Source organism: Thrips palmi, unplaced genomic scaffold, assembly GCF_012932325.1.
Source record: "Thrips palmi isolate BJ-2018 unplaced genomic scaffold, TpBJ-2018v1 HiC_scaffold_4, whole genome shotgun sequence".
NCBI classification, from domain to species: domain Eukaryota; kingdom Metazoa; phylum Arthropoda; class Insecta; order Thysanoptera; family Thripidae; genus Thrips; species Thrips palmi.
Window position 1 is genome coordinate 9,638,186 of NW_023144631.1, and position 24,182 is coordinate 9,662,367.

Sequence of the window (24,182 nt, forward strand, 5' to 3'; positions counted from 1 at the left end):
TTCGGGTGGTGAGTCATTAGAAGGACAACGCCGGGCTATCTCGTCACGGGAACTGCTTAATCCCTTTATTGAAAATCATGTTCCGAAAAATATACAAGAAATTATGTACAGCTTGCTATACTGGTAGTAATAATAGGTATTTACATGGTCAATATGTAAAATATGACTGACATGCAAGCGGCATAGCATGTGAGTGATGAGTACCCATGACTAATGATAACACTAATGATAAGAATGGGACGATGAGAATGACGGTGACAAAATAAAGACAATAAAATAATACTTAGGTCTACGTAGGTTTTGCTCCAACTTACATCGGAACAAAATCGATCACATGGGAGTACTAAAATAAGGAAAAATCCCTTGGTAAAATCGAATATTTAGTGCGGGAAAATTGTAACATTTTAAAAGTGGTCGGTATTTAACAAACAACACGAACTACGTGCAACTAGAGTGGAGACGTCCAAAGCGAGACTTGCCGCTGGCAACAGACTGCGAAATAAGCCACCAAGCCGGCGGGAATGAACGGAACGCACGACACAAACGCGCGTGCGAGCGATTTAAAAACAAATTGTACGGGAACCAACAAAGAATTTTGTTATTCGAATGCGGTGACACCGGACTAGTCATTGAATTTAAACGGGAGTGGCTAAGTATCACTTTGAATATCTTCACTTAAGGAAATGGCTCTGCTTAGATACACGAATTGTGCCCCAAGACAACACGCTGCCGACCCCTACGGCCTCAACACGTTAAAGACTATTTGTTTAAAACCTTAACCTTCACCTCCACACCTGTGCTCCAGCAAAGATTCAGGCAAACATAACATCACAACAAGAAGAAAAACAAATTTACCATAATTGTAATAACAATAACTAACATGCCATTACATTTCTTATGCAATATCCTTATTAGAAATAATCTCACTATTAATCTTTCATGACGATTCCACAGTAAAAACAAACGGGAATCATAGTAAAAAGAACAATATAACAACAATAATTGTTTAAAACGGTAATAATAATCATAATAATGATGATGATAATAATAATAATCATAATAATCGATAGTACAAATAACAGACTACTTGAAAATACAACATGACATGCACAAGTGCACTTCCCAGTAGAAAAGACAGAACGTTGCGAGAGCTTTTGAAATAATTACGATTCAAGTGCGATGTGTGCAAACTCTAATAACAAAGAGCGTTTCGGGCCGTCGAGGCGCGGTTGGTGCAGGCAGTTGCCGTCAACCTGATGCCGTGCCTTCCTTCCTCTGTGGACAGGCAGGACCACGACTGCCTGCCCTGTCGGCGCCAAGACGGATCATTGGTTCCCGAAGTAGCCTGCGTTTTCTTAAGCTACTCACTCACTCACTCATTTATTGCATTTTCACAGCGCTTAGTGGTATGTCGAAACGACGGAGAGAGGGACTAGAGAAATAGACTTAAATGCGACTAATACGGCCACCACTCCTCGCATGACTAATGGGCGGCCGAGAGGGCGCGGCCTCGCGTGTTTCCGGTTTCCTCACATTAGATCCTTTATGGACTGCCTCCCCACAACGCACGTACTTCTGCGTGCAATTTAGTGCGTAATTGCAGCCTACACTTTTAATTAGTGCGCCTCACTTACGCACAATATTTTACGTAGACTCGGCGCGAGTTCACAACGAAGATGTTTCCACGAGGCTCTGGGGGGAGATGAGTGTGTTTGAAAACCCCGTCGCACGCATGGAACGAAGCGGCTTGAGCGCGCGCGCCTAGAGCGAGACAGACGACAACGCCGTCTCGAGGCAGATGAGGAAAGCGGATGGGGAAGCGCGCTGACCGATGAAAAGTGCGTGGCGCTTCGGATTAAGACAGGCCCGCGAAGCACGCGGAAATGCACCCCTACACTGTCGAAAACGTGATTAAAAATGCAAAACGGTCTGGATTTTATATTTGCTCCGGGTATTAAAAAAAAACCTACCAATTGTAAACAGTCTAGTATAGTACGGCATGGCGAAACTAGTGCATCCAAACATGACTTGAGAAAACAAAACGTGGGCAAAGGTTGAGCTTCCTAAATTTCCAATCATGATGAGTGACAATAAATAACAATACTTGTTTCTACCGCAGAAATTGTACATAAAACGATGTGCTTCATAGCTATAGAGAGTAAAATCGTACTCGTTACTACATAGTAAAAAAACCTGATCGACAGGCAAATTTAAGAAAACAGAGCTAATCATAATAAATACCAACTTTCTTTCGAATAAATTATTCCCTTAACAATACGTTAATCAATACATAATTAATAATCTGGGAGAAAAAATAACCACTCCTTGATGTTGAAAGCAAAAGTTGTTTTTTGGTCCATTACTATCATAAAGTTCCTACGGGAAAAGGGACAGGATTTGGAAGGGACTGGGGGAGCCTCTACCGTTAAAGAAAACAAGGAACGCGTTGCAGGACAAATTAAAGGAATACACAAAGATGGGCTTCAGACCAACAGCGCAACTTTGTCTTCTTCTGGCGGGAAATAAACGTTGAGCACTGGTCCAACAATGGCAACTCGAAATATCAGCATCCTGGCTTCTAGCGCGCATATAGAATAAACTTGACTAGATGTTGACTAGTAGACTGTTAAAAAGTGAAACACAACAACTAAAACACGTGGACCAGAACTGAATCCAGCACCACCATTGCCTTTGCAGCGAGAGAGTTTGCAAGAAGAGAGTCACAATGTGTTACACATTTTAAAGTACGAATGTTCGTCTGGTTTAACAGTGCGGCTCCGATTAGGCAACGGGCTCGCCATTCAGCCCTGGTCCAGCGGCCGGGCTCCAGAGGCTCCAGGGCCAGGCTGGAGAGTCCAGCCTCCAGGGGCAGTGTAGTCAGCGGTTAGTTGGTACTGTTTGGGTGCAGGCCGAGTCCCTCGCGACTGCCAGCGCTGCCGTGCGCAGAAGGGCGGCGCCGGTGTTTGACGGCGTCCTCGCGGTGGCGTCCTCGGGTAGGCAGGTCTCGGTGTCCTTCCGCGAAACGCGCAAAAGTTGGACAGCTGTAGCTGGCACACTCACACACTCATTCACACTCTCACTCTCACACACGCACTCACACACACACACTCTCGCCTGGTGGGCGCTTCGTGGTTGTGCTTGTCACAGCTAGTTCGGCATCGCCCTCGCCGCCGCGCCGCCCCTCAGTCGCTGCCCGGGTTCGGGTAGTAGTAGAAGAAGAAGACGAGGAACATGGCGTAGGACGCGGGGAAGGTGATGCGGGCGATAACGTCGATGGTCTTGGCCACGCGGATCGGGTGCGGCGGCTCGCGCTTCCGGACCTGCAACAAGTTCAGCCGTGTTCAGCGAGCGCAGAGCGCACGCAGGCGCGCCGAATCGGCCGGATGGAGGGCAGATACCGCTTACCAGTGTGGGGCGCTTTGCCGGGCTTTGCCTTACCTCCGTGACGCATCCGTTGTTGGCGGGGTGCGTGCAGGGGTTGGGCCCGCAGTTGGTGCACGAGACGATCTCGCTGGGCGCCGTCGAGCCCTCCTTCTTGTCGCCCTGCAACAGCATGGGCAGCCTTAGGACTCCGGCACAACGTGCAACAAAAGAGATGGGTCAATTTTTGATTTTCAAAAGAAAGAAAAAAAAAAAAAAAAGAGAGAAGAGAACGAAGGAGGTGCAAATCATTTAGGGCTTCGTGAATACCGCCGGACGCCAACGAAACCACTGTTTTTCAAAGACAGGAAAAAACGTCTAGGAAGGCGTTCACTACACTTAATCCCTTATTAGAATGTCGGTCACAGCAATTGGGATATCTTTATGGCTAAATTTTTATAACTTCGTTTGTCAAAAAACAACAAAACAAAAATAAAAATAATTGGTTGAACAGATGAGACTTGACACGCTGCATTATATAAATCTCTGCTTCCGTAAGACATTTTTTGTTGAAAATAATTGAAGCCTTAAAAATAATATATGCACATTTAGTGTGTTTAGAGCTACTCTAGCTGAAATCACCTAAAATAAAAAACTCATCGCCCTTATAAAAATTAGTTTTTAAGCAGTTACGGCCGAGGCTATGATTAATTATGTGCAGTCGCACAAAATTCGTTTCTCATCTACGTTAGAAAAAGACCAACTCACTATGTCATAGATCGACTAAGCAAAAACATTACTGACATTATTTATATCTTAAAAAAAGGAAAGCTAATAAGTAGTATTTACAAGTCTACAATAACTTTGAGATTAGTTCTGTGCTCATAGATAGCTAGAAACAACAACGGTTATCTGTTGGTTGGTTTAGTGTCGCGGGCACTATGATGCCCCCTATGTGCGAGTTGAGACAGAGGATACCATGCACCCGGTGCAGAAGCGGACCCGCGCCGCCGTTCGGTTCGGACTGCGTGGTGGTCAGTGGCTCTGCGTGGGGCCCTGCCCGGCCCAGCCCGGCCCAGTCCCCTGCACTGGCCGGCCAGCCGGATGAGGCCGAAGCCGAGGCCGAAGCGGAGCGGGTAGCCAGACTCAAGCCTCAGCAAGCTATACCACCCTTGCTGCGCTTGCTGCGCTTGCCGCCGTCGTGCCAGAGAGCCTAGAGGCCTAGACGACGAGGAGGAGGAGGGCGCGACGGTGCGCGCGCCACGACGCCGGCGCTGTCCGATGGGTTGCCTACCCAGCCGACGACAGGCGCCGCGCGCGGCGACTAGCGCACTGGAAGGAACGACGGCCAGGGGCGGAGAGGGGCGGGAGGCTAGCGGGGGAGGGGGCGAGCAGGGGCGGGTGGGGGAGGGGCAGCTAGGGGGCGCGTGTTACAGGGGTTACGTCACACTAAAACGGGTTAATGCAGAATCCACGCCGTCCCGGACGCACGGGACGTACTCACCCTGCGACCGACCCAGGACTGGCGACTGCGACGAATAGAGGAATTGAAAGTCTGGAAACAGGGCGACATACTGTATCTCTCAAGAGCATGCATCTATGAGGGACCAAAACAACAACAACAACTTCTGCTACGGCCCACTCCCGCAACATGACAACCGCCACATCGGGCGCGCGGCCCCCGCGGGCGTCGCATCGCCGTGTCTCTCGCCGCCGCGGCCGCCGTCTCCGAGGCGTTGGCCGCGACGCGCCGCGACGGGCTCCTGTCCTGTCCGCCTGCGGGCCGCGGCGCCGTGGCCCGACGTGGCGCGGGGGTGGCGGTGACACAACTTCTCCAAAAGTGACGGCCGGGAGGAAAACTCAGCGCAGGTACCGCGGGCGGGGACGGGGCCAAGACGGGTAAGGGAGGGGGAGGGGCGCCTGCCGCGCGCAAGGGAAGAGAAAAGCCTTTTGTAATCAGGAATGAAAGCAGCGAGAGCGGGAGCGGCAGGCGTTTAAGCTTGGCAGGCCGCGCACGCCTTGGCGCACGCCGCACGCGCCTTCAGGCCATCAGGCAGTCGGCGCAGCGAAAGGCACAACATTCACAATCCCGTTCCACACTGCAAAACGGGCCGGCGGGCTCATTCTGAACAGTGCTTTCGTCGCTCTGTCTCTGTCGCACTCGTGGGGCGCTCCGAAGGAGTGCGAGAGAGACAGACCCGGTCTGGGCGGAAGGGACCCTCCAAGGGGTGGCCGTCGGGAGGACACCTACCTCGCAAGGTGCGCTTAGCGGCGCTTAGCAGGGGAAGGAAATAGCATCTGCGACGGCCAAGGCCCAGGCCCAGGGCCGAGGGGTGGTAACGGTGGTAACCTTGTAACACGCTAGTCGGTGCGACTCGGTGCCGCCGGGACGGACGAATGTGCCGCCATCAGTGCACGTCAGCCTTGCGGCAGCATGCGGCAGCATGCGGCAGCCGCCTTCCCAGAACCTCATTCACACTCACTGTGCCGGTGTGGGAGTGTCCGTCCGCTCCACTCCCGCCCCGCTCCAAGTTTCGCCCCCCAGAGGCCCCGCCCTGGCCGCGGGCCGCGACCCAAACACACGCACACACACATGCAAACGTCGGGCAAGGAGAATAAAGTGTGGCGATGAGGCCACCGTGAGTGCTGCCCATGCCGAGGGAGAGCAAGCCTCGCCCGATGCCGGCGGCCGGAAGGCGGGAAACTGAAGTGGAAGTGGAGCAGGAAGGAAGAAGTGTGTAAAGAAGCGGCTCCTTGAATGGCAGTGTCGGGTCGCATTTTGATTGACGCAGAGCTGCGCAGAGCCACTTAAGGAGAAAAGCCCAGGGACCGACCCTGCCCCGCCCCGCCGACCGAGAACGTTTTCAAATGCTGATGGGGATTCGGGCCTGGAAGTGACAACCATGAGGGACGGCAGGCCGACGGCAGGGAGGGGGTCTTTTAAGAGTCCGACAAAGTTTGCAAGCGATGCATTGGGGGGGAATTGGAGGGCGAAACTGGGGCAACAGGACGGAAAAGTCACATCAGCTTAGGCCTGCGGGCCGTGGGCTGTAGGGCCTGTGTAGGGCCTTCAGGGACACGCCGGCATCTTAAGGGACGCCGAGGCCGTCGGCCACCGTCGGCCTTTGGCCCTTGGGGGACTTCGCAGCGACTAGGCGGGCGTCGTAGGGCCGCCTGTTTTCGCATTGCCCGCCCACTCCGGGTCGTGATGGAAAACAGGGAAAAGGGGGGGGGGCAACACACTCGACGAAATGCCCGCCAACACAAAGGGAGGGCCGCGGCCCAAATCAGCGTCGTTGAGGCGTCGTTGCAGCCAATCAGAAGCCCGCCATCATTTGCATGCCGCGCGGCATCCCCGAGGAAAAAGAGAGAGACAGACAGGTGCCGCGCAAGAAAAAGGAAGACGGAAAGAATGCAAACAAGCCCTGCCCGGTGCGAATCACTCTCCCCTTCCCCGGATCGCCCTGCCAGGCCTGCGAAAGGCAGCAGATGCCGGCATTCGGCTCGCGGCACGCGGCCGCCGTCGGGAAGGAAAGCCAACCTGCCGACGAGGCCGACGAGGCACGACGCCAACGAGGCGCCTGCCAGCGCAGCGAGGCCCTCTGGCGGCGTGCTGCGCACTGCGCGCGGGGGAGGCGAGGCGGCGGTGCAGTTTTCTCGTTTTTTTTTTTCGATATTTATTCAGACAGTCGCATGCAAAGACCACCTTTCTGTCCGTTCCGGGGTCGGGTTTAGCGAAGCCAAGTGGAGGAGGCGGGCCAGGCAGGCCAGGCAGGCCAGGCATGCGCCGCAGCAGGCAGCCAAGCAGACAGTCTTACCAAAGGTGTAGCCATGATCATGCCTATTCTGCTGAGAACAGCCGGGAGGCGCTGGAACACACACAGAACAAGGAGAGCGGAGAGGGCGGCGGGGCGGCCGGCGGCGCAGCCTGCCGCGCCCGAGCCCCTACGGGACCTACGGGACGACGGCGTCCTCAGGACGGTGCGGGGACCACGCCGTCGACGCCCGGTCGACGCCGCCAGCGGTGTCCGGAGGAAAGGAGAGGCGAAGCGCGCACCTCGACCCTGCTGCTTGTCGCACTCAAACACTGGCAATGTTATTTTGATCGCCGAGCGGGATTTTACCACCGTCGCTCAGTTTTGCGAGTTCCGAACCGCTTGGAAGAGCGAGCGGTCTGGTGAGATCGACACCGGAAGGAATGAAAAAGGAGTGTCTACGGGACACTACTTTTTTTTGGCCTGGCTGCAATTTAGTTCTCCGCACCCCGAGAGGAAGGCCCGTCTGCTCCCGTTCCCAACACCGACGTGTTAGCAGCACTACAGGAGGTTAGTGCGGGAGGGATTGCCACTCGGTGAGCTCACCTTGGAACACGATGACATGCACACACGGCACACAGTGCTGCTTTGCTGCTTCAAGGAACTCAAACCACTAAATCAAACCAAAGAGGATCTAAAGGCCACTCTCAAAGACGGAAAGAAGAAAACGGGAAAGGTGCACAGAGTTTGGTTCCTGGAGTCGCCGGTCCCGGAGAGGGCGCTGGCGTCGCGAAGCCACCGTGGCGTGGCACGTTCAAGTCGATAGACAAACGTTCAGAGCCCATTTATTTTGGTTTTGAAACCGCGGTCATTTCATCCCCTGACACGGCACTGCTGAGCGATGCTAAGGGCGCCGGGCCGAACATTCGGACTGCACTAAAACTCACCGGAAGGACTGCTACTCAAAACACGAGCGAACATGAGTAAAGAATGAAAAAGGTCGGAAACGGCACACTCGGTGAGCGCACGCGGCGCGGGCCGGGGGCAGCCCGCACAAAAATAGAGTGAGACGGAAAAGAAATAGAGAGATAAAGGTCTAGAGATAACAACTAATCATAGACACTAGACAAAGTGCGATGCTCATGCCACCATGCGCAGCGCAGCCAGTCCCTAGCGGAGAAAGCCGCCGATCAAATGTACCTAAATCAATAATATAGTAAAGAAAAAGGTGAAATGTCAGGCTAACCGCATTCTCCGCCGACGAGCCGCTCGCAGCTCCTGACCCACGCATGGCGTGACGCGCCTTAGCGGCCGACAAAAAAAAACAACGAAGGTTTTGTTACAAAAAAAATAATAAATGAAGAAACGAAAACAAAGAAAACTGCCCCCAAATAAATGAATCCAACCGCCGCAGCCCCCGCCGCCAGAATGTTAGTTGGCGGGCCGGCCGCCAGAGCGCGCCACTGCGCCACCGAGAGCAGTGTGGCAGCGTGCAGCCGCCAGGACCGGCAGGCAGCCGCGTGCAGGCACGCCAGCGGGAGCTGCGGTGCGAACACCTCAAGCTTTGTACATGTTGGCGCAGGGGGCATCGCGCAGAGGGCGAAAGACTAAAGAAAAATACGTGTATGTTACAAAAAATGGAGCGTTGACGCACTCGTCGTGCCGCCCCCCCCCCCCCCCCCCCGGAAGAACGGATGGAAATGATTGGCTTGCTAGGTGCAGAGAGCCGCACCGGCACGGAAATGGATGGACGAAATGAAAACATCCCCCGACGCGGCGGCGCGGCGGCCCCCAGTTCGGCCGTTCGGTCTACGCGGCGGTCTGCAGGATGGGAGTGGGGAGTGCGATTGGAACAAAAAGAAAGAGAGAGAGAGAGAGAGAAGAAACTCCCCGCGTGCCGGACTCGTGCCGGGCACGGCTCGGACAACCTCCCGCCACCGCGCGGCTAGCAGGCGGCTAGCAGGCGGCTAGCCCCAGCTAGCGGCTTACCTGCGTCACGGGGTTCTCGCCCGGCCGGTACACCACGTTGTGCAGCGGCCGCTTGCGTCCCACGTAGTTGACGGCCACGAACTCGAGCAGCGACGCGTAGATGAAGCACATGCACACGCCGTCCCACACGTTCATGGCCGTCAGGTTGGACACGACGGGCAGCGTGGACCGGAAGCCGTTGGACGTGGTGAAAAAGTTGAGCATTGTTGTCACGCCTGTGGGAACACACGGAACACACACACGCGCGTCATGCACTGGTTGACCACCACAGGGTGCAGCCAGGCGTGCCGTCCCGCTCGCGACAAAAAGGACAGTTTTTTTTGGCGTGTGGAACCTTTCAAAAACAACGCCATGTGTTGTGGGTCACTCCTACCCTCTCTCAGGTTTCTCGCGTCCTCCGAGTTTGATTACGGAGCTGAATCAAACAGCGCGAGCCTGGAATAAAAATGATAAACATGCTCGGGGATTCGAACGCCGGTCCCCAGGGTCGCCGAACAGCACCCCTAACGCGCTCGGCCACCGCGCCGCCGCCCGGCCATCGCCTCACCAATCATGACGCGGGCCGGCACCGCGTTCCACTCCAGCCAGAAGGTGATGAAGGAGCTGGTGACCAGGATGATGCCTGGGATGAACACCGTGGTGAAGTAGAAGGCGCGATCCCTCGTGAAGATGAGGTCCACCTTGAGGCAACTGTAGTTCCCTGCAACCAGATCAAACAGAGGGTTGCAGTCCGGCCGCGTCTTGCAGGGTGCGAATTCAACAGCGCGACGCCGCGGCACTGGCGGGGCCGGCACTGGAAGGCACTGCGCGCAAATCGTCCACGAGGGACAGAAAGACGCGCAATAAAATTATGCGACTTTCTTGTTGGGAGCGCGCCATCGAGAAGGGCTACTCGCGACCAACACTCGGCGGCACGGCGGCAGCAACGCGGCAGCAACGCGGCAGCAACGCGCGACGGCCTGCGCCATAATCCGTTTACCCGTCCCCGCCGTCCCCGCCCCGCTCGCTCCGGACCGGGCCCAACCGGGCCTAGCCCGCCATTTCCGCGGGAAAAACAGACGGCGTGGCGGGGCGGGGCGCGGCGACCCAGCTGCGGGGACGCAAGAAGGCGGAGCGTCGGAGCGATTTCTCGCAATTTTCTTATCCAAACAAAGTGAGCACAACACTAAAAGGGGGCCAGTTTCGGGAAGCCTGGGGTTGATCCCCGAACGGCGGCCTACTGCTCGGCTCGCCCCGGCCCGGCGCGGCCCGGCTGGCACTACTGTTTATGCATGCGTCTCAATGCCTTCGCTTCGCTGTGCCTCGCTGTGCTTCGCTCGCCTCGCCTTCCAATGGCGCCACGTCGAAATGGCCCTTAAAGGCCATCACAATACAGCGTCGGCACGCCCAAGGCACGCCAGCAGGCCAGCGGGCCGGCCGGCCGGCAGGCGGCAGGGGAGGACACTGCCGACAAAGTTGCGGCCTGGCTGGCGGTTTTGCAGTGTCGGGGCCCGGCACGGCCTCGGTGGACGGCAGTAAAGCATGCCAGTAAACCAGCCTGGCCTTGCCTGGGCTTGCCTGGCCTTGCCTGTGCTGTCGAGATTCAATAAGGGCGTCAAGCACGCCGGGAAATGGCTGCGCGCCGAGCGACATGCGTGGCTTCAACCGGAAAGGTTTGGTACCGTGTAGCGCGCTCTACACTGGAAGAGTCATGCGTGATTCCAGCCTTCTACTGGCCGAACGGCAGAATGTCGACGCCACTGTCGACGACGACACTGCAGTGGACTCCATTGTCCCGGCGTGTCGCTTCAGACGCGTCGCTCCGCCTCGCTCGCTCCTTCATTCGGACACTAATTGGCAACAGCGGGCGGCAATTTTACCTGACAGATCGCATCGCCGCGCGCGAGGCCGTGCATTCACGGGGGAAGCTCGCCCGGGACGTTGTCGGGCCGAGTTGCCGGTGGCGTTCGCTGAATGGCTGTCGCCCCGTCGCACACACACACACACACACACAGACGAAGGGACGCGATACGTCGCCAAGATAAGAGGCACAATTTGGGCGCGTCGCGCAGCAGTGGCCGCCTCGGAAGGGAGGGAGGGGGAGAGAGAGAGAGAGAGAGAGAGAGAGAGAGAGAGCGCGAGAGAGAGAGAGAGAGAGAGAGAGAGAGAGCGAGAGAGAGAGAGAGAGAGCGAGAGAGAGAGAGAGAGAGCGAGAGAGAGAGAGAGAGAGAGAGCGCCGTGGCGGTAGGCAGCACGAGCACAGCGCTGCAGCGCCGAGGGCAGGTTGCCTACCGCCACGGCGCTCTCGACGCGCGCGGGGACTGCTCAGGGAGCGGGGAGTGCAGCGGCAGCGGGGGATGACGGGGTGGCTGACGGGGCGCCCAACTTGGCGCCCGCCGTCTGTCGAGCGATTCCGAGGACGCTCTGTCTCTCTCGCACCCGGGACGCCCCAGCAGTGCGACGACAGAGACACACGCAGAGCGACGACGACGTCTCTCTCCCCGGCTGGCGGGCTGGCGGGCTGGCGCATGCCGTCGCTGTCCTCGCCTCCGCCGCGGCAAGGCGACACGAACTCGCAGGGTAAGTAGCGCAGGTAATCTCATTGTAAGGAAACTTGTTTGCCTCTGTAATGCAATCTAGGGCTTCTCGAAAGACAGCGCGGCGCGAGCGGCGCGAGACGGCGAACTGCAACTTGTGTGCGACGCCGGTGGCGAGCAGGTTCAGAGGACCCTTTCCGTCGTTCTGTCTCTCTCGCACTCAGGCGACAGCCCCCATGGGTGCGAGAGAGACAGACTCTCGGAATGAGTCTGCAAGGCGACCGAGGCGGCCGAGGGCGGCGGCGACGGCGCGACTCACCCCTCCAGCTGGCCTTGGTCGGACAGGGGATGGTCGAGTTCTTGATGAGGTAGGCGTTGAGCGACGTGAGCGAGGGCGATGTGCGCAGCGTGTCCTCGTCGTTCTTCCACACGTAGCGGATTTGGTTCTGCTCGTAGGAGACTGCAACAAGCAACAACAACACAGTCAGCGCCAACAACAACAGCAGCGGCACGCGCGACGGAGGCTCCCCCTCCCTCCCTTCGCCTTTGACACTGTGCTCCCACACCGCCCCGGGCCGCACGCCGTGGCGTCGGACTGCAACGCTCTGCAGCAGCGGCGGCCCTGGCTGTCATGCGCCCCCCCCCTCAGGCCTTTGTCGGCGTCACCATGATTGGCACGATGCACTGTATACCCCTCCGGCACGCACCGCCGCATCCCTAATTCGGGATAAGGGATTTTATGTTTACCGAACGAAGCCGAGCAGCGCGAGAACGCTTATAAAGGAAGTAACGACGCAACTGCTATTTTGGGCTCCGGGCGCGGAGGCCGTGTCCGTGGTATTGATTGACGGCTGCATGCCCGGTCGTTCCGGGTCGGGCCGCTAGGCCGCCGCCGGGCCTTGGTTGGCCGCGTTGGCACATGTCACACCGACCGTATCCCCCCCCCCCCCAACTTTGCTTCTATTTCGAGGCAGCTCCGCCCGGACATTCCTGACAGGTGTGGGGGGGGGGTGGACTTGAAGATGACCACCGCTGTCCCACCCCGCCACGCCCCGGTACGCCCCGGTACGCCCCGCCTGGCCTGCTGCCCCCGGCGCCGGGCCTGGCCTGGCCGGGCCCCTCCCTCGGCAATCCAAAAGTCCTCGCCTTTTCATCAGCGTCCCTGACGTCGCCCCGCCCCGCCCCGCCCCGCCCTGCGTCCTCGGCGTCCTCGGCGCCGCGCCGCACGTCCCTCAACTCGGTCCTCATCAGCCGCCGCCGCCGGCTGGCTGCCTGCCTGCCTGCCTGGCCGCCTGCCACTCGCCGCGGCCTTCCTTATTCCAGAGACCGAGGGAGAATTCCCCGTTTGATCTTTGCCCCCTTCTGTCACCGCGTTTGCTATGTGTTTTTTGTTGTTGTTTAGGTTTTTTTTCCGCGTGCCGTCTTTCTCTCTCCCTCTGTCTGCCATCAGAGCGGCAGCAGCCCTGATTGGCTCCCGCTCGCCACAGCGGGCACATCCGGGGCACATGCACTGGCAGCCCGAAGCAGCCTCGGGTCTCGGAACGTCACACGCAAAGGCATGATGAACGTAGTTAGACGCATCCCACGGCTAAGTGATGCCCCCCCCTGTCTCTCTCTCTCTCTTTTGCCCCTCTGCATGCCCCGGGGCAGGGCCGGGCCGGGGCAGCGGGGCTGAAATTAAGTTAAGGGACGGCGAGACGGGGCGGCGGGATGAGAAACACGAGCAAGACAACAAAGCGTCAGACTCGAGGAGAAATGTATTAGGAAACCGGGGAGGGGCAAACGGCTTGCAACTGTTGATGTTCGCCCTGGCGAATCAATTGAATCCTGTGGTGAGTAGTTTTGGTCTTGAGTGGTTTTCCAATTTCCTGAAGAATTAACGCGTATTTTCGTCGGGTACTTTCTAAGAATTTCTTTGAGAATTTATAAAGACATACTTTGCCTAACATGTCATTTAAAATCATTGTTGTTGTTCATTAATTTTAATTTTTTAAGGATTTAGTGATTTTTTTGCGTTCTTGCTCTCTATTTGTTTCCCTCTCCACGGGGACCCGTTCGAGAGAGAGAGAGAGAGAGAGAGAGAGAGAGAGAGAGAGAGAGAGAGAGAGAGAGAGAGAGAGAGAGAGAGAGAGAGAGAGAGAGAGAGAGAGAGAGAGAGTGAGTCCTCGGGTCGACCACTTCAAGGACTACTTACTACTCTCCATGGCGAATGAGCACTGGGGGTCGTCGAACGGGAAGGTGGCGATGTGTCCTTGACAGGACAGGATGAGATGTCTCCTGCGGGACCAAACGCTTTCTGTGAATGCACTGTCAAATTAAATCGCCGGGCAGGTACCTGAGAAAAAAAAACGGAAAAAAACCACGCCACCGAAGGAACTTCTATAAATTTACGAAGGTTCTCGGTAGTTTACGGAGAACGTTCCTGAATTTACGAAGAATCTTAGGCAACTTTTCCAGAGGTACCTTTTTTTCTAAATTTCTTAATTGATTTCCTCCAGTGTACGTTACCGCATGAGGTAGTTGACGGTGCCGTTCCGGAAGATTCGCAGGGCGAAGTGCACGGGGATGAGGGGGTCCTTGAAGTCGCCGTGCATGATGAAGTAGGTGTCGGGCAGCCAGAGGTCGCTGTGGTGGTGGATGGCGTTCAGGAAGTCGTAGCGGCTGTTGTTCGAGTACTGCAGCCGCGGGTCCAGCCACTGCTGCTGCAGCAGGAACTCCACCTCGTATTTCTGAAAGAACGCGCCAGCAAATCAAAAGGCGAGTCCGTGGCCGGTGGCGCGTAGCGGGGCGTGGCGGGGTGGGGCGCCCCGCCCCTCGCTAGCAGAACGTAGCGGGGCTTCAGTGCGTTCATGTCACTTTTACCGCCGCGATCCGAGGGCCCTTAAACCAGGCCATCGGAGATGGGCTCCCATTTGATCACGTTCGTAAGTTTACCCACATTCGCGTTCACGATCGTCCATCGGGGGCAGGTCAGTCAGGTTCGACATTCGGTCACAGCCGTGACTCTCGAAAACGTCGACTCTCGGAGGCAAGAGACAAGGAGGAGCGACACGAGGCCCGGGCCGAAAACTCGGTGGTGGTTCGATGGAACTAAATGCAGCATCGTCCGAAGAGCTTCAGTCTGCACGCTCCATTAGCGCTGCCGTCCCGGTTGCATCGAGGTAAGGGGGAGGAGGAGGAGGGGGGGCCTCGAGCAGGCGTGAGCGCAGAGCCGATCGCACAATCAATATGGAAACAACAAAATCAACAAAGCACCGGGGACATATCCCTTTCCCGATAGCCTCGTGCGCCGTGCTCGCGTGAGCCTGCACTTGACCCGGGGTGTAGCAGGAAAAGGGGGGGGGGAATTATTGTTTACTATTTTATAGCCCGGCGGGGGGCGCCGTGCCACCGAGGGGGGCTTGGACGGGTTGCTGCCACGATGCCTCACTCCACAAACCCCTCCACCAATCACGTCACGCCGTCTCGGCGACGTCTTGGCAGCGAGCAGTCGACCAGAAATTGCCTTTGCGCGTAGGAATTTCGACAGGTTTTGCGTTCAAAGTCGAACTTCGTTTATCTGCCTGGCGCAGCATGACACCCGGGCTACTTCGTGATCTTTAACGAGATTCCGAAGACGAAGCGGCAACGTGCGTTTACGGCGCTGCAGTCTCCGCTCCGCCGCTCGTCGTTCCGCGGGCCGCCCCGAGAGCCGCCCCGCACGACGTACTCGGAAGTTGGCAACTGCAGCGCGCGGCGGGAGGGCGGCTGGCAACCCTACACGTCACTCTCTGCAGCGGAGGGCGCGCTGCACTATTCGATCCTTTCATGTCGGCCACGCGGCAGTGTGGCTGCGGAGGCCGTGAAGGTCGTGGTGGCCACGGTGGCAACCCTACCTCCCTACCTCTCCCCCCCCCTCGCAATCCGTGTCGCGGCCCTCAAGTCCCTGCCCACGGCCACGCCCCGCCACCATTAAAAACTGCGCCTAAGTGCCGCACTCGCGCCGGGGGCGGACCGGGGGCGGACCGGGGGCAGGCCGGGGGCAGGCCGGGGGCGTACAGCGTTGAGATAACGGCCACGGCGGGGCACTTGATGGCGGACTGCAGCCCGGTGTCCGCGACGCGTCCGCCGTCGTTCGCACCGTTGCCGCATCCCAGTCTCCTCCCCCTCCCCTTGCATCGCCACTGACCTGCGGACTGCACACGCCGCGTCACGGTGCCTCAATGCCCCAGCGTGTGAGGGGAGGGGGATGGAATAAACGGACAGCAGGAAGTGCCGCTCGCGGGGGGGGGAGGGGGGGGTGAGGGGGGCTGCCAACGGAAAGAGAGGGCACAGCAGAAAGGGGCGAAATGGCAACCCAGCGGCCACTGCTTATTTACACCAGCACAGAGCAGGGGGATCCCGTGGCGAAAAAAAAAGACGACAACAAACAAAACCGAAAACCACAGTTTAGCCGGCTGAAACGACAGCAGCGGCGTTGTCAACCAGACGGAAAGACACAACTCTGCGATATCTTGGCTGAATAAACAAAAGGAAAACACCGAAAGCGAAAAGAGCAGCGCGTTTTTTGAATGGCTTTTTTTTTTAGGTTATCGTTGCGAGTGGTGGGAGCCGCTGCACGTTTGATGAACCACAGCGCCGCAAATCGAGGCGAGGCGCACACAAGACGGATGGGGAGGAAGACGGCCCTCATTTGTAAAGAAGAAAGAGGGGGGGGGGGAGGTCTTGCCGGGGAGCAAGGCCGGGGCCACGCCGCGCCACGCCGCGCCCTCACAACAACAAACGAACTCTCCTCGAGTGCCCATACAGCTGGCATTCCCTTCTTCTCCCAGCCGTGGCCGGCCGTGCCCCACCGCGCCGCGCCGTGCGTGCGGCTTGTAAATGAATTGGCCTTCTTTTTAGCGCGGCCGGCCGGCGGGCACTGGCGGCACTAGCGGAGGAAGGCCGGCGAGGAAGGCCATAGTCCGCTGATGATTCTGCTTTCCCCTTCGGCGAGAAGAATGGGGCCGCAAGAAACGCTGCGCCGCGCGGCCGCTAGGGGGCCACTCTCCAACTTCGTATCGTGAGAAATAATTTTCCGTTCGGATGGACGCACCCGCCCCCCCAAAAAAGAAAGATAAGCAAATTCTTCGAAAAAGAGTGAAAATAATGATGTTTCGTGGAATATTTCGCATTGTTCTGTGCGTCGATCGGGCATTGAACGGCAGTCGTTTCCGAGATTGAGTGATCTATCTCATCGTGGTCGTCCGTATGGCAGGGCTAGGTTGGGCTCTGGGCACGCGTGACAGCACGAGGTCCTGGGAAGATTGGCACGTGGCTCCCTGTCCGGCGATCACGGCAACACGCGGCGCCTGTCACCGCGCTGCCCAACGCTCGGCGGCAGCCCCTGGAGGCCCCTGAAGTCCCCGGGCAGCCCCCTTCCTTCCCGCAGGCCGCACGCGCCGCACCGTTTAAAGTCTCATCGTCTGCGGCTTGCGGCTTCCCCGGCTGGTCCTGGACTCCAGTCCCACGGGCGCGCTTTGGCCGCGTTGGCCTCGCTTTGGCCAGCTTCGGCCACACGCGGGGGGGATAACTTTTTAAGCCGGCTGCCGGCTCTGGCGGTGGCGAGCCGTGAGTCCGCGGGCGGTGAGGAAAACTCGGGCACGCAGGCGTCCAAGCTTCAGGCCTTCAACTCGCGGCCCGGCCCGGCCCGGCCGGTGCGCGCCAAAATCCCTTCCCAGCTTTACCGTGCAACAAATCACTCACTACACGCGCAAAAACTGCGGTCGTCTCTGAGGGCAACGGCACGGCGGCTGACCCATGGCCTTGGATCCAAGACAAGTTTTTGTCAGTGTGCCCTTCGAGACGTTGCGAGTGAAACTGGACGAGTAAAACTCGCGCCTCCCAGCGGCATGCACAGTGCAGTGCAGCGCCCAGCGCCCCCTGGTGCCGCTGTGCTTCCATATTTCATCCGCCCCACCCCGCCTCGCCTCGCCTCGCCCCGCCGTCCGTGGCTTCCCTGGACGGAGTGCTGTAAGCTAATCCCGCGCGGACGCCGGAGTGGATCCACGGAGTCACGGAGTGGACGACGAACAAGTTTTCATCGTTTATTCATTTTGGGAGCCGCGCCGTGCCACGCCACGCCGCGCCCTGCCGAGTGCTGCTGGATGATAGAAATGAGGGAGGACTTCCATTGTCATTACGCTGTTATGCCCCGCTGCCGGGCTGCCGCCGTCTTTTGGCTTTCAGAAACATGTAACATTTCCAAATGGAGGCAATTTGCAGTTAGAAGTTTAAGCAACAGGGCTGCTTGGGGTGATAGCCAAACCGAGCCCCAGGGTTTTTTTTCTCTTTTAGAGGTTTTTTCCCTGGTTTTCTCCCTTATAGAGGATTTTTTCTCTTTTAGAGGGAGTTTTCTCTTTCGCGCACCACACGCACCCTTCTTACGGCCCTCTCGGTCGCAACACATCCGTCTGCTCCAGGCTGACTCCGAAGAGCGCGCTCTGTCTCCCTCGCACCCAGTCAGGGCGCCCGATGAGTGCGAGAGAGACAGCGCGACACCGGGGCGGAATCACCCTGCAGGTCCTCCAGCCCACCCACACCCGCCGCGTCCCTCCCTAGACGTTCTCGCCGCCCCTGCAGACTGATTCCGAGAGTCGCCCTCGTCGCTCCGTCTCTCTCGCACTCGTGACGAACGTCCCCTAGGTGCGAGAGAGAAAGGGCGACGAAAACGACTCTCAGTCTGCTGCGCCACGCCACTGCCGACGGTACAATGCGCGACGCGGTGCGTTAGGGCGCGGCACGGCGGCACGGCGGCACGGCACGGCCCTCAGACGCTATTGTGCGCCGCCCGGCACCGCCCCAGCCAGTCGTAAATGCCCTCGCGTCGCGTCCGCCTCGAGGCGTGGCGTGGCGTGGCGTGGCGTGGCGCCGCCTCGAGGCGTGGCGTGGCGTGGCGTGGCGTCGCGTCCGCCTCGAGGCGTGGCGTGGCGTGGCGTGGCGTGGCGTGGCGTGGCGTGGCGTGGCGTGGCGCAGGCGCTGCGGGGAGGCAGCAGCCCTGATGAAGCGCACCTCGGCCAAGTCGCAACGACAACAACAGAAGCAACAAAAAAGCGACGCTTTCTTTGCCATTTGAAAATCAAAGGTCAGTGAGGATGGGATCGTTTTCGAAGAGGAAAAATAAAACAACATAAACCAAAAACATTTTCAAAAACCCGAGCAAGTTGGCGGAGAATTGTTTGGAAAACGGGGTACACCAGTATGGACTCGGCCGGAGGCAGGCCGGTGACTTTGACAGGCGAGTGGCGTGCCGTGGCCCGCGCGGCGTGCTAGGCTGCCACGTCGCGTCCCAGGTGCGGCACGGCCTGTGGCACGGCCGGGCATGACAGTGACACTGTCCTTCACTTACCAGGCTGCTCTCGTCGGGCGAAGCGAGGCTGAGTAACAGCACACTCATGTTAACGGTCAGGGTCCCTGCGAACACACACGCGCCACGCATCAGGACAGGGATACGACAAGAAGCGGTGACCGATGAGGCTGGGTCAGCAGTGGCGCGGACTCGTTCCGAGGGGGCGTCGCTCTCTCTCCGTCGCACTCACGGGGCGGCCCGCAGGGGTGCGAGAGAGACAGAGCGACGAAACGACGACCCTTCGGAGACGCGCCCTGCCGCCCTGCGGTCGCGATGGCGCCGGTCACGGCCACGCTGACACCACATCCTTCCGCGGCGAGGCGAGGGAGGAACACTGGAAGACTGGAAGAGAGAGCGAAGCACTTTCCTGGAGTTGGCGCGGTGTTTGCAGGCTCCCCTGTCAGCGCCCTGCGTGGCCCTGCGTGGGTGGTGGAGGATGTGGCGGTCCAAACGACCTCGGTTCAACATCAGAAACCAACGGGGGGAGAAAAATCGACGTCGGTGCGGCCAGGCATTTTTCAAAAAGTTGTTTTCTGTTCCACCGGGCCAGACGCATGCCGCCGCTTGTACTGAATATCGAGCACCGCCAAGTTGGCTGCAGATGATCCTCGCTGCTGCCCCGCAGTGCCCCGCAGTGGCCCGCTTTGTGTCAGGCTCCGTGTCAGCGCGGCTCAAGCCGTGACAAGCCGTGACGCGACGCAGCGCGGCGGACGCGCTCTGAAAGCGGCTCAGATTCCCGGCCGAAAGCGCTTGCCGCCGCAGAAGATCAGCGCCGTCCTGCGGCAGGCGTCTCTCTCTCTCTCTCTCTCTCCCCCCTCTCTCTCTCTCTCTCTCCCTCTCTCTCTCTCTCTCCCTCCCTCTCTCTCCCCTCTCTCTCCCCCTCTCTTTTTCCTCTCTCTCCTCTCCCTCTCCTCCCCCTCTCTCTCTCTCCCTCTCTCTCTCTCCTCCTCTCTCTCTCTCTCTCTCCCCCCCCTCCCCCCCTCTCTCTCTCCCCCCTCTCTCTCTCTCTCTCTCTCTCTCTCTCTCCTCTCTCTCTCTCTCCGGGCCCGGCCCAGCTAAGCCGACTGCGACATCTCCCTTAATCGTTTGGATGACACCTGCCTCCTTGGATGCCGTTGGATCCTCGTCCGCCGGGGTAGCATCAGGTGAATTATGAAAGCGGCCCGCTGCTTGGCTGCTTGGCCGGCTTGCCGCTTTGCAGGCTTGCGCCGCGGCTTCTGCCCGGAAACGACCCGCGGACCTTTCGGCCTTCAGACGCCTTCAAGGCCTTTGAGGCGTTAAATTTAGCATCGAAGATGTCGTCCCCGCGCGCGAATTATTCAGGCGGCCACGGCGAGGCCGCGTGGAGCGGCGGAGCCGGATGGACTGATTCCGCGACACGTGTCCGTGGGCTGTCTCTCTCGCGTCGGCACGGCATGCCCCGCGAGTGCGAGAGAGACGGGGCGAGGAGGACGTCCCCCGGCCTGCAGGCCGTGACCATCTGGGCCGTGACCATCCAGGCCGGAAAGGCCACCGCGCCCGAGCCTCCTCTGAGTTTATTTTCGGAGCGTCAGAAAAAATAGCGACCGTCACCCAGCCAGATATAGGCCGTCCAAGCGATGCTGTATCCTAGTCGAATTCGTGGTCAAAATACACTGATTCGTGAGTGATAGAGTCGCCCGTCGGTTTGGCAAACGTTTCTGGCTGGGCAGGGTGACAATCGAGCCTCGCGAAGCGTTGAAGGCGGCTGGAGCCGAGGCTGGAGCGCCTGTGGAAGCAGGGGTAGGCAACGCGGCCGACACCGGTGCGTGGCGGGACGGAAACCTTGCCTACCGCCACGGCGCTCCTCGCCTCGGGCCCTCCGGCAGGCAAACCCTGCTTTTCCGGGCAGTGCCGCACTAGGGCGGCGGGTCCGCGGCGAGCGGCTGAAATGGCCGGCCCCCGGTTCCCCGGTTTCGCCGGTTCGCCCCACTGACTGCCGTGCTGCCGCGCTTTTCGCCTTCCAGCCGCTCCTTTGACCGGCCGACGGCAAACAGGGCGGGCCGTGTGTTTGCACCGGCAGCGCCGCAGCAGGCCGCGTCCCAGCGAGGGGTGCCGTCTCTCTCGCACCCGAGCGGCGTCCCGGCGTCCTGGAGAAAGAGAGAAAGACCGATCTCCCGCTATGCGAATCAGTCCGCTGGACCGCGCCGTAGCCATCCTCGCGCGTAAACCGTCCCTGCACTACTTTCTACCGAAGAAAGAAAGAGAGAGAAAGATAGAGAAAGAGAGGAGAGGAGGGAAGCGTCCGCATTTCCCCGAATTTATAAACATCGGCCAAGTTCTCCTGAGCGGATGCACCAGGGACGTCGTCGACGTCGTGCAGAGCACGAACCGGGTCGGGATGGCAAGACTTACCCGAAACCGGTGGCAGGAGTCTCTTATCGTAGCGAGTGTTGGTGAGCAGGTTGTCCAGAATCTCTTTGTCCGACTTGCCGTCGTCGAAACTGCAACAGATCGAAGGCAAGGCGAGACTTAGCACGCAAAAAAACTTGGCCGGCGAAGCAGAGGAAGAGGGAGAGAGAGGGGAGACGGGGCGCGTCAGTAATCCCGGGCCATCCCGGACCACCCCAGGCCACGCGCCGCCACGCGTCATAAACAAGACGGCAGCCTGTCATCCGTGAGAGAGAGATAGCTGTGTTCGCGCCGGATCAGCCGCGGCAGTCACGGCGCCCCCCCCTTTCCCCCACGCCTTCGTTACGGACCGGGGCGAGAGGTGAGCAGCGCACAAAAGGCGAGGCGCACCCGGCCACCTCACGGCCATGACGACGACGATGACGACGGCGACGGCGACGGCCTTGGCGACGACGGACGCCCCGCGCCGCCACTCCGGGCCAAATAATTGGACCGCGATGGCGCAGGGCGCGCAGAGCAGCCACGGGAAAATTCGGGCGGAACTGCGGTGCGGCGGCTGGCCATGCTGCAGCGGCGCCGTGGCAGGTGCTCCATCACGGCCACCACGGCCACCACGGCGGCGAGGCGGTCGCGCGGAGTGTCCGCCCCTGCCGACGACGGCCAGGTGCTGCGCGTCGTCACCGAGGCCCCCTCCCCCTTTCTTTTCCCTTCCTCGCCACACTGGCGGTGCGGCTCCTGCAGCACCCGGCCCGGCCCGATAAGCCGAAACAATCATCGCTAATGGAATGAGGCTGGCGGCGAATTAGGTTAGCTTTTCAAGGGGTTATTCGGCGTGTGAATTAACCCCCCGGCCGATGAGCTGCCTGCCTGCCTGCCTGCCCCGTCCGCCAAATTGCTTCCGGACGGCTGGAGCCAATCCATTCCCGCCCACCTCCGCTGCGGCACAAGTGCATATTATCGGCCTTTTTACCCCCCCCCCCCTTGCGGGACGCGGTTAATGAGGTGCGCCAAATCGGTTCCCGGAATGTTTATCGCGCACCGCGGTCGACGGATTAAACTGTTGTTGTATATCGCGTTTTCGGCGTGAATCAATGCTTAACGCCTCAAATACATCACACTCGCTCACACACACACACACACACACACACGCACACACACACACAAACGGTGTCACTCACATGTCTAGCGTGTCCGAAAGCGCCGACACCTGCCACATGACGAACCACAGGGCGGCCAGGCCCGCCAGCTGCGCCAGCATCTGCAAGCAGAAAGACAGAGGGACGATGCAATACGACACGGGGGCCACAAAGTGACGCGCGTTTGTTTTTTCAGTCCTTCTCCACTTTGAGAGGGAATCCTCTGTAAATACGGAGCGCGTCTCTTTGACGGAAACCGCTTCACTTTGGTGAGTACGGCGCGCTGCCGTGTTGCAGCGCGACGACGGTAGTCTCCTTGAGCGTCGTCGCTCTGTCTCTCTCGCTCCCCCCTGTGGAGAGGGGGGGGGGGCTCACGACATGCGAGTGCGAGAGAGACCGGCCCGCGCTGCTGCACGCTACTTACGAACGGCTTCGCGAAACACCCCGCACGACACTCCGCTACACTGGCCAGCCGGATTAACGCGTTTAGACTATGTGCACGCGGAGCGGCTCCACACGCCAGGCCACGCCAGGCCAGGCGTGGAGCGTATCGATAAAAGCACGGCGATAAGGGTGGCAACTAAGAGCGGCAAAGTTTGCTCTGCGCGAGTGGGGATGGCTGGGCCGCTGGGCCTCGGCCGGGCCGGGGAAGTCGCCCTTTAGGGCTTCAGGAGGGTGAGCAACAGAACGGACGGCCGGCAGCCCGACCGAGTCCCATTGGAGGACTTTGACACACAAACACGCGTGTAGGCCTGTGTCGGCCTCGGTCGGCCTGCACAGGCGGTGTAGAGCCACCTTCATTTCAAAGGTCTAATAGTGAAGGTTCTCGATTTTATATTGGTGCAGAAGCAGCTGACTTTATAATATACCTCTGAAAATTCACGGTCCCGCATTTCTTTCGTATCAACCATCACCATGCTACGCTGGCGCAGCCTTTCACCGTACTACATAAAGAGAGTTTTTCTGCCCCTCGTTTCATCCGCCGGGATCAAACCTCGCTCTGCGAGCAAAACTCACCCGTGACTATTTGGCTGTGCACTGTGCTGGGCGGGGCGGGGCGGGGCGGGGCGGCGCAGGGCGGCGTGCGGCGGCGCGGGGCGGGGGGCCCTCAGCCCCGCAGTCTGGCCACGGCCACGCCTCCCACACTCGAGTCTGGAAAAGGCAAAAGCAAGGATGAGAGCAGCGAAAAGACGCCCTGGCACGCTTCCCAAGTAGTATCACCTCCCCGCGGCCGTGCCGTGCCGCTCGCGAACAGGGGGGCGGGAGAGCCAAAGGTCAACATGCCAACATTAAACCACAACACGGGCCGGCGCGCTGCTGCAGACTGATTCCGAGAGTCGTTTACGTCGATGTCCTTCTCGCACCTCTACGGGACGTCCCTGGAGCGCGAGAGAGACGGGGCGACGACAGCGACTCTCGCAATCAGCCTGATGCGCCACTTCTCCTCGTGGCGCCGCGACCGCGGCCAGGACAGGAGCAACAGCACGGAAAACTCTTGAGAAAGGGGCAGAATGGGGCGAGGGCAGCAGGAGCGAGGAAGACAAGACGCGTGGCTGAACTTGCGGGATCGGGATTCAAGATAATGAAGCTTCGGTCATGTTTCGGTTGCTTCGGGCGGCGCCATTAGCGGTAACGACTCGGCGGACGGGCAGCTCGAGTGTTCGTGGCCTGCTGGGATGGAGTGCACGTC

At 59.0% G+C, this 24,182-nt stretch overlaps 1 protein-coding gene across 8 annotated transcripts; it reads right to left on the reverse strand.

Annotated features, from left to right (window-relative positions):
* Nucleotides 1–36: 36 nt before the first annotated feature.
* On the reverse strand, nucleotides 37–23,577 carry LOC117649224 (glutamate-gated chloride channel). 8 transcript variants are annotated; one of them, XM_034391766.1, is made up of 13 exons: nucleotides 23,510–23,577; nucleotides 22,535–22,614; nucleotides 21,360–21,448; nucleotides 18,987–19,051; nucleotides 14,129–14,349; nucleotides 13,815–13,897; nucleotides 11,940–12,080; nucleotides 9,652–9,804; nucleotides 9,263–9,319; nucleotides 9,105–9,178; nucleotides 4,865–4,915; nucleotides 3,439–3,543; nucleotides 37–3,320 (listed from the first exon to the last, which is right to left on the reverse strand). In XM_034391766.1, exons 2-13 carry the CDS (start codon nucleotides 22,612–22,614, stop codon nucleotides 3,183–3,185), a joined length of 1,257 nt encoding a protein of 418 aa, XP_034247657.1. In that variant the 5' UTR covers nucleotides 23,510–23,577; the 3' UTR covers nucleotides 37–3,182. The 8 variants fall into 8 exon arrangements, with proteins under 8 accessions (XP_034247657.1, XP_034247658.1, XP_034247656.1 ...); XM_034391767.1 differs by lacking the exon at nucleotides 4,865–4,915 and adding an exon at nucleotides 7,179–7,229; XM_034391765.1 differs by lacking the exon at nucleotides 4,865–4,915 and adding an exon at nucleotides 8,362–8,418.
* Between the last annotated feature and the right edge of the window lie 605 nt (nucleotides 23,578–24,182).

Bases quoted from the DNA above. Each gene is read 5' to 3' on its own strand.
- LOC117649224 (XM_034391761.1), bottom strand. From the start codon at position 22,614: ATGCTGGCGCAGCTGGCGGGCCTGGCCGCCCTGTGGTTCGTCATGTGG. The intron at 12,081-13,814 runs GTAAGTAGTCCT...TGCTTGTTGCAG, and splicing joins CTCATTCGCCATGGAGAGTA to TCTCCTACGAGCAGAACCAA. The intron at 8,419-9,104 runs GTAAGCCGCTAG...TCGGCCGCTAAG, and splicing joins GCGAGAACCCCGTGACGCAG to GCGCGTCACGCCATGCGTGG.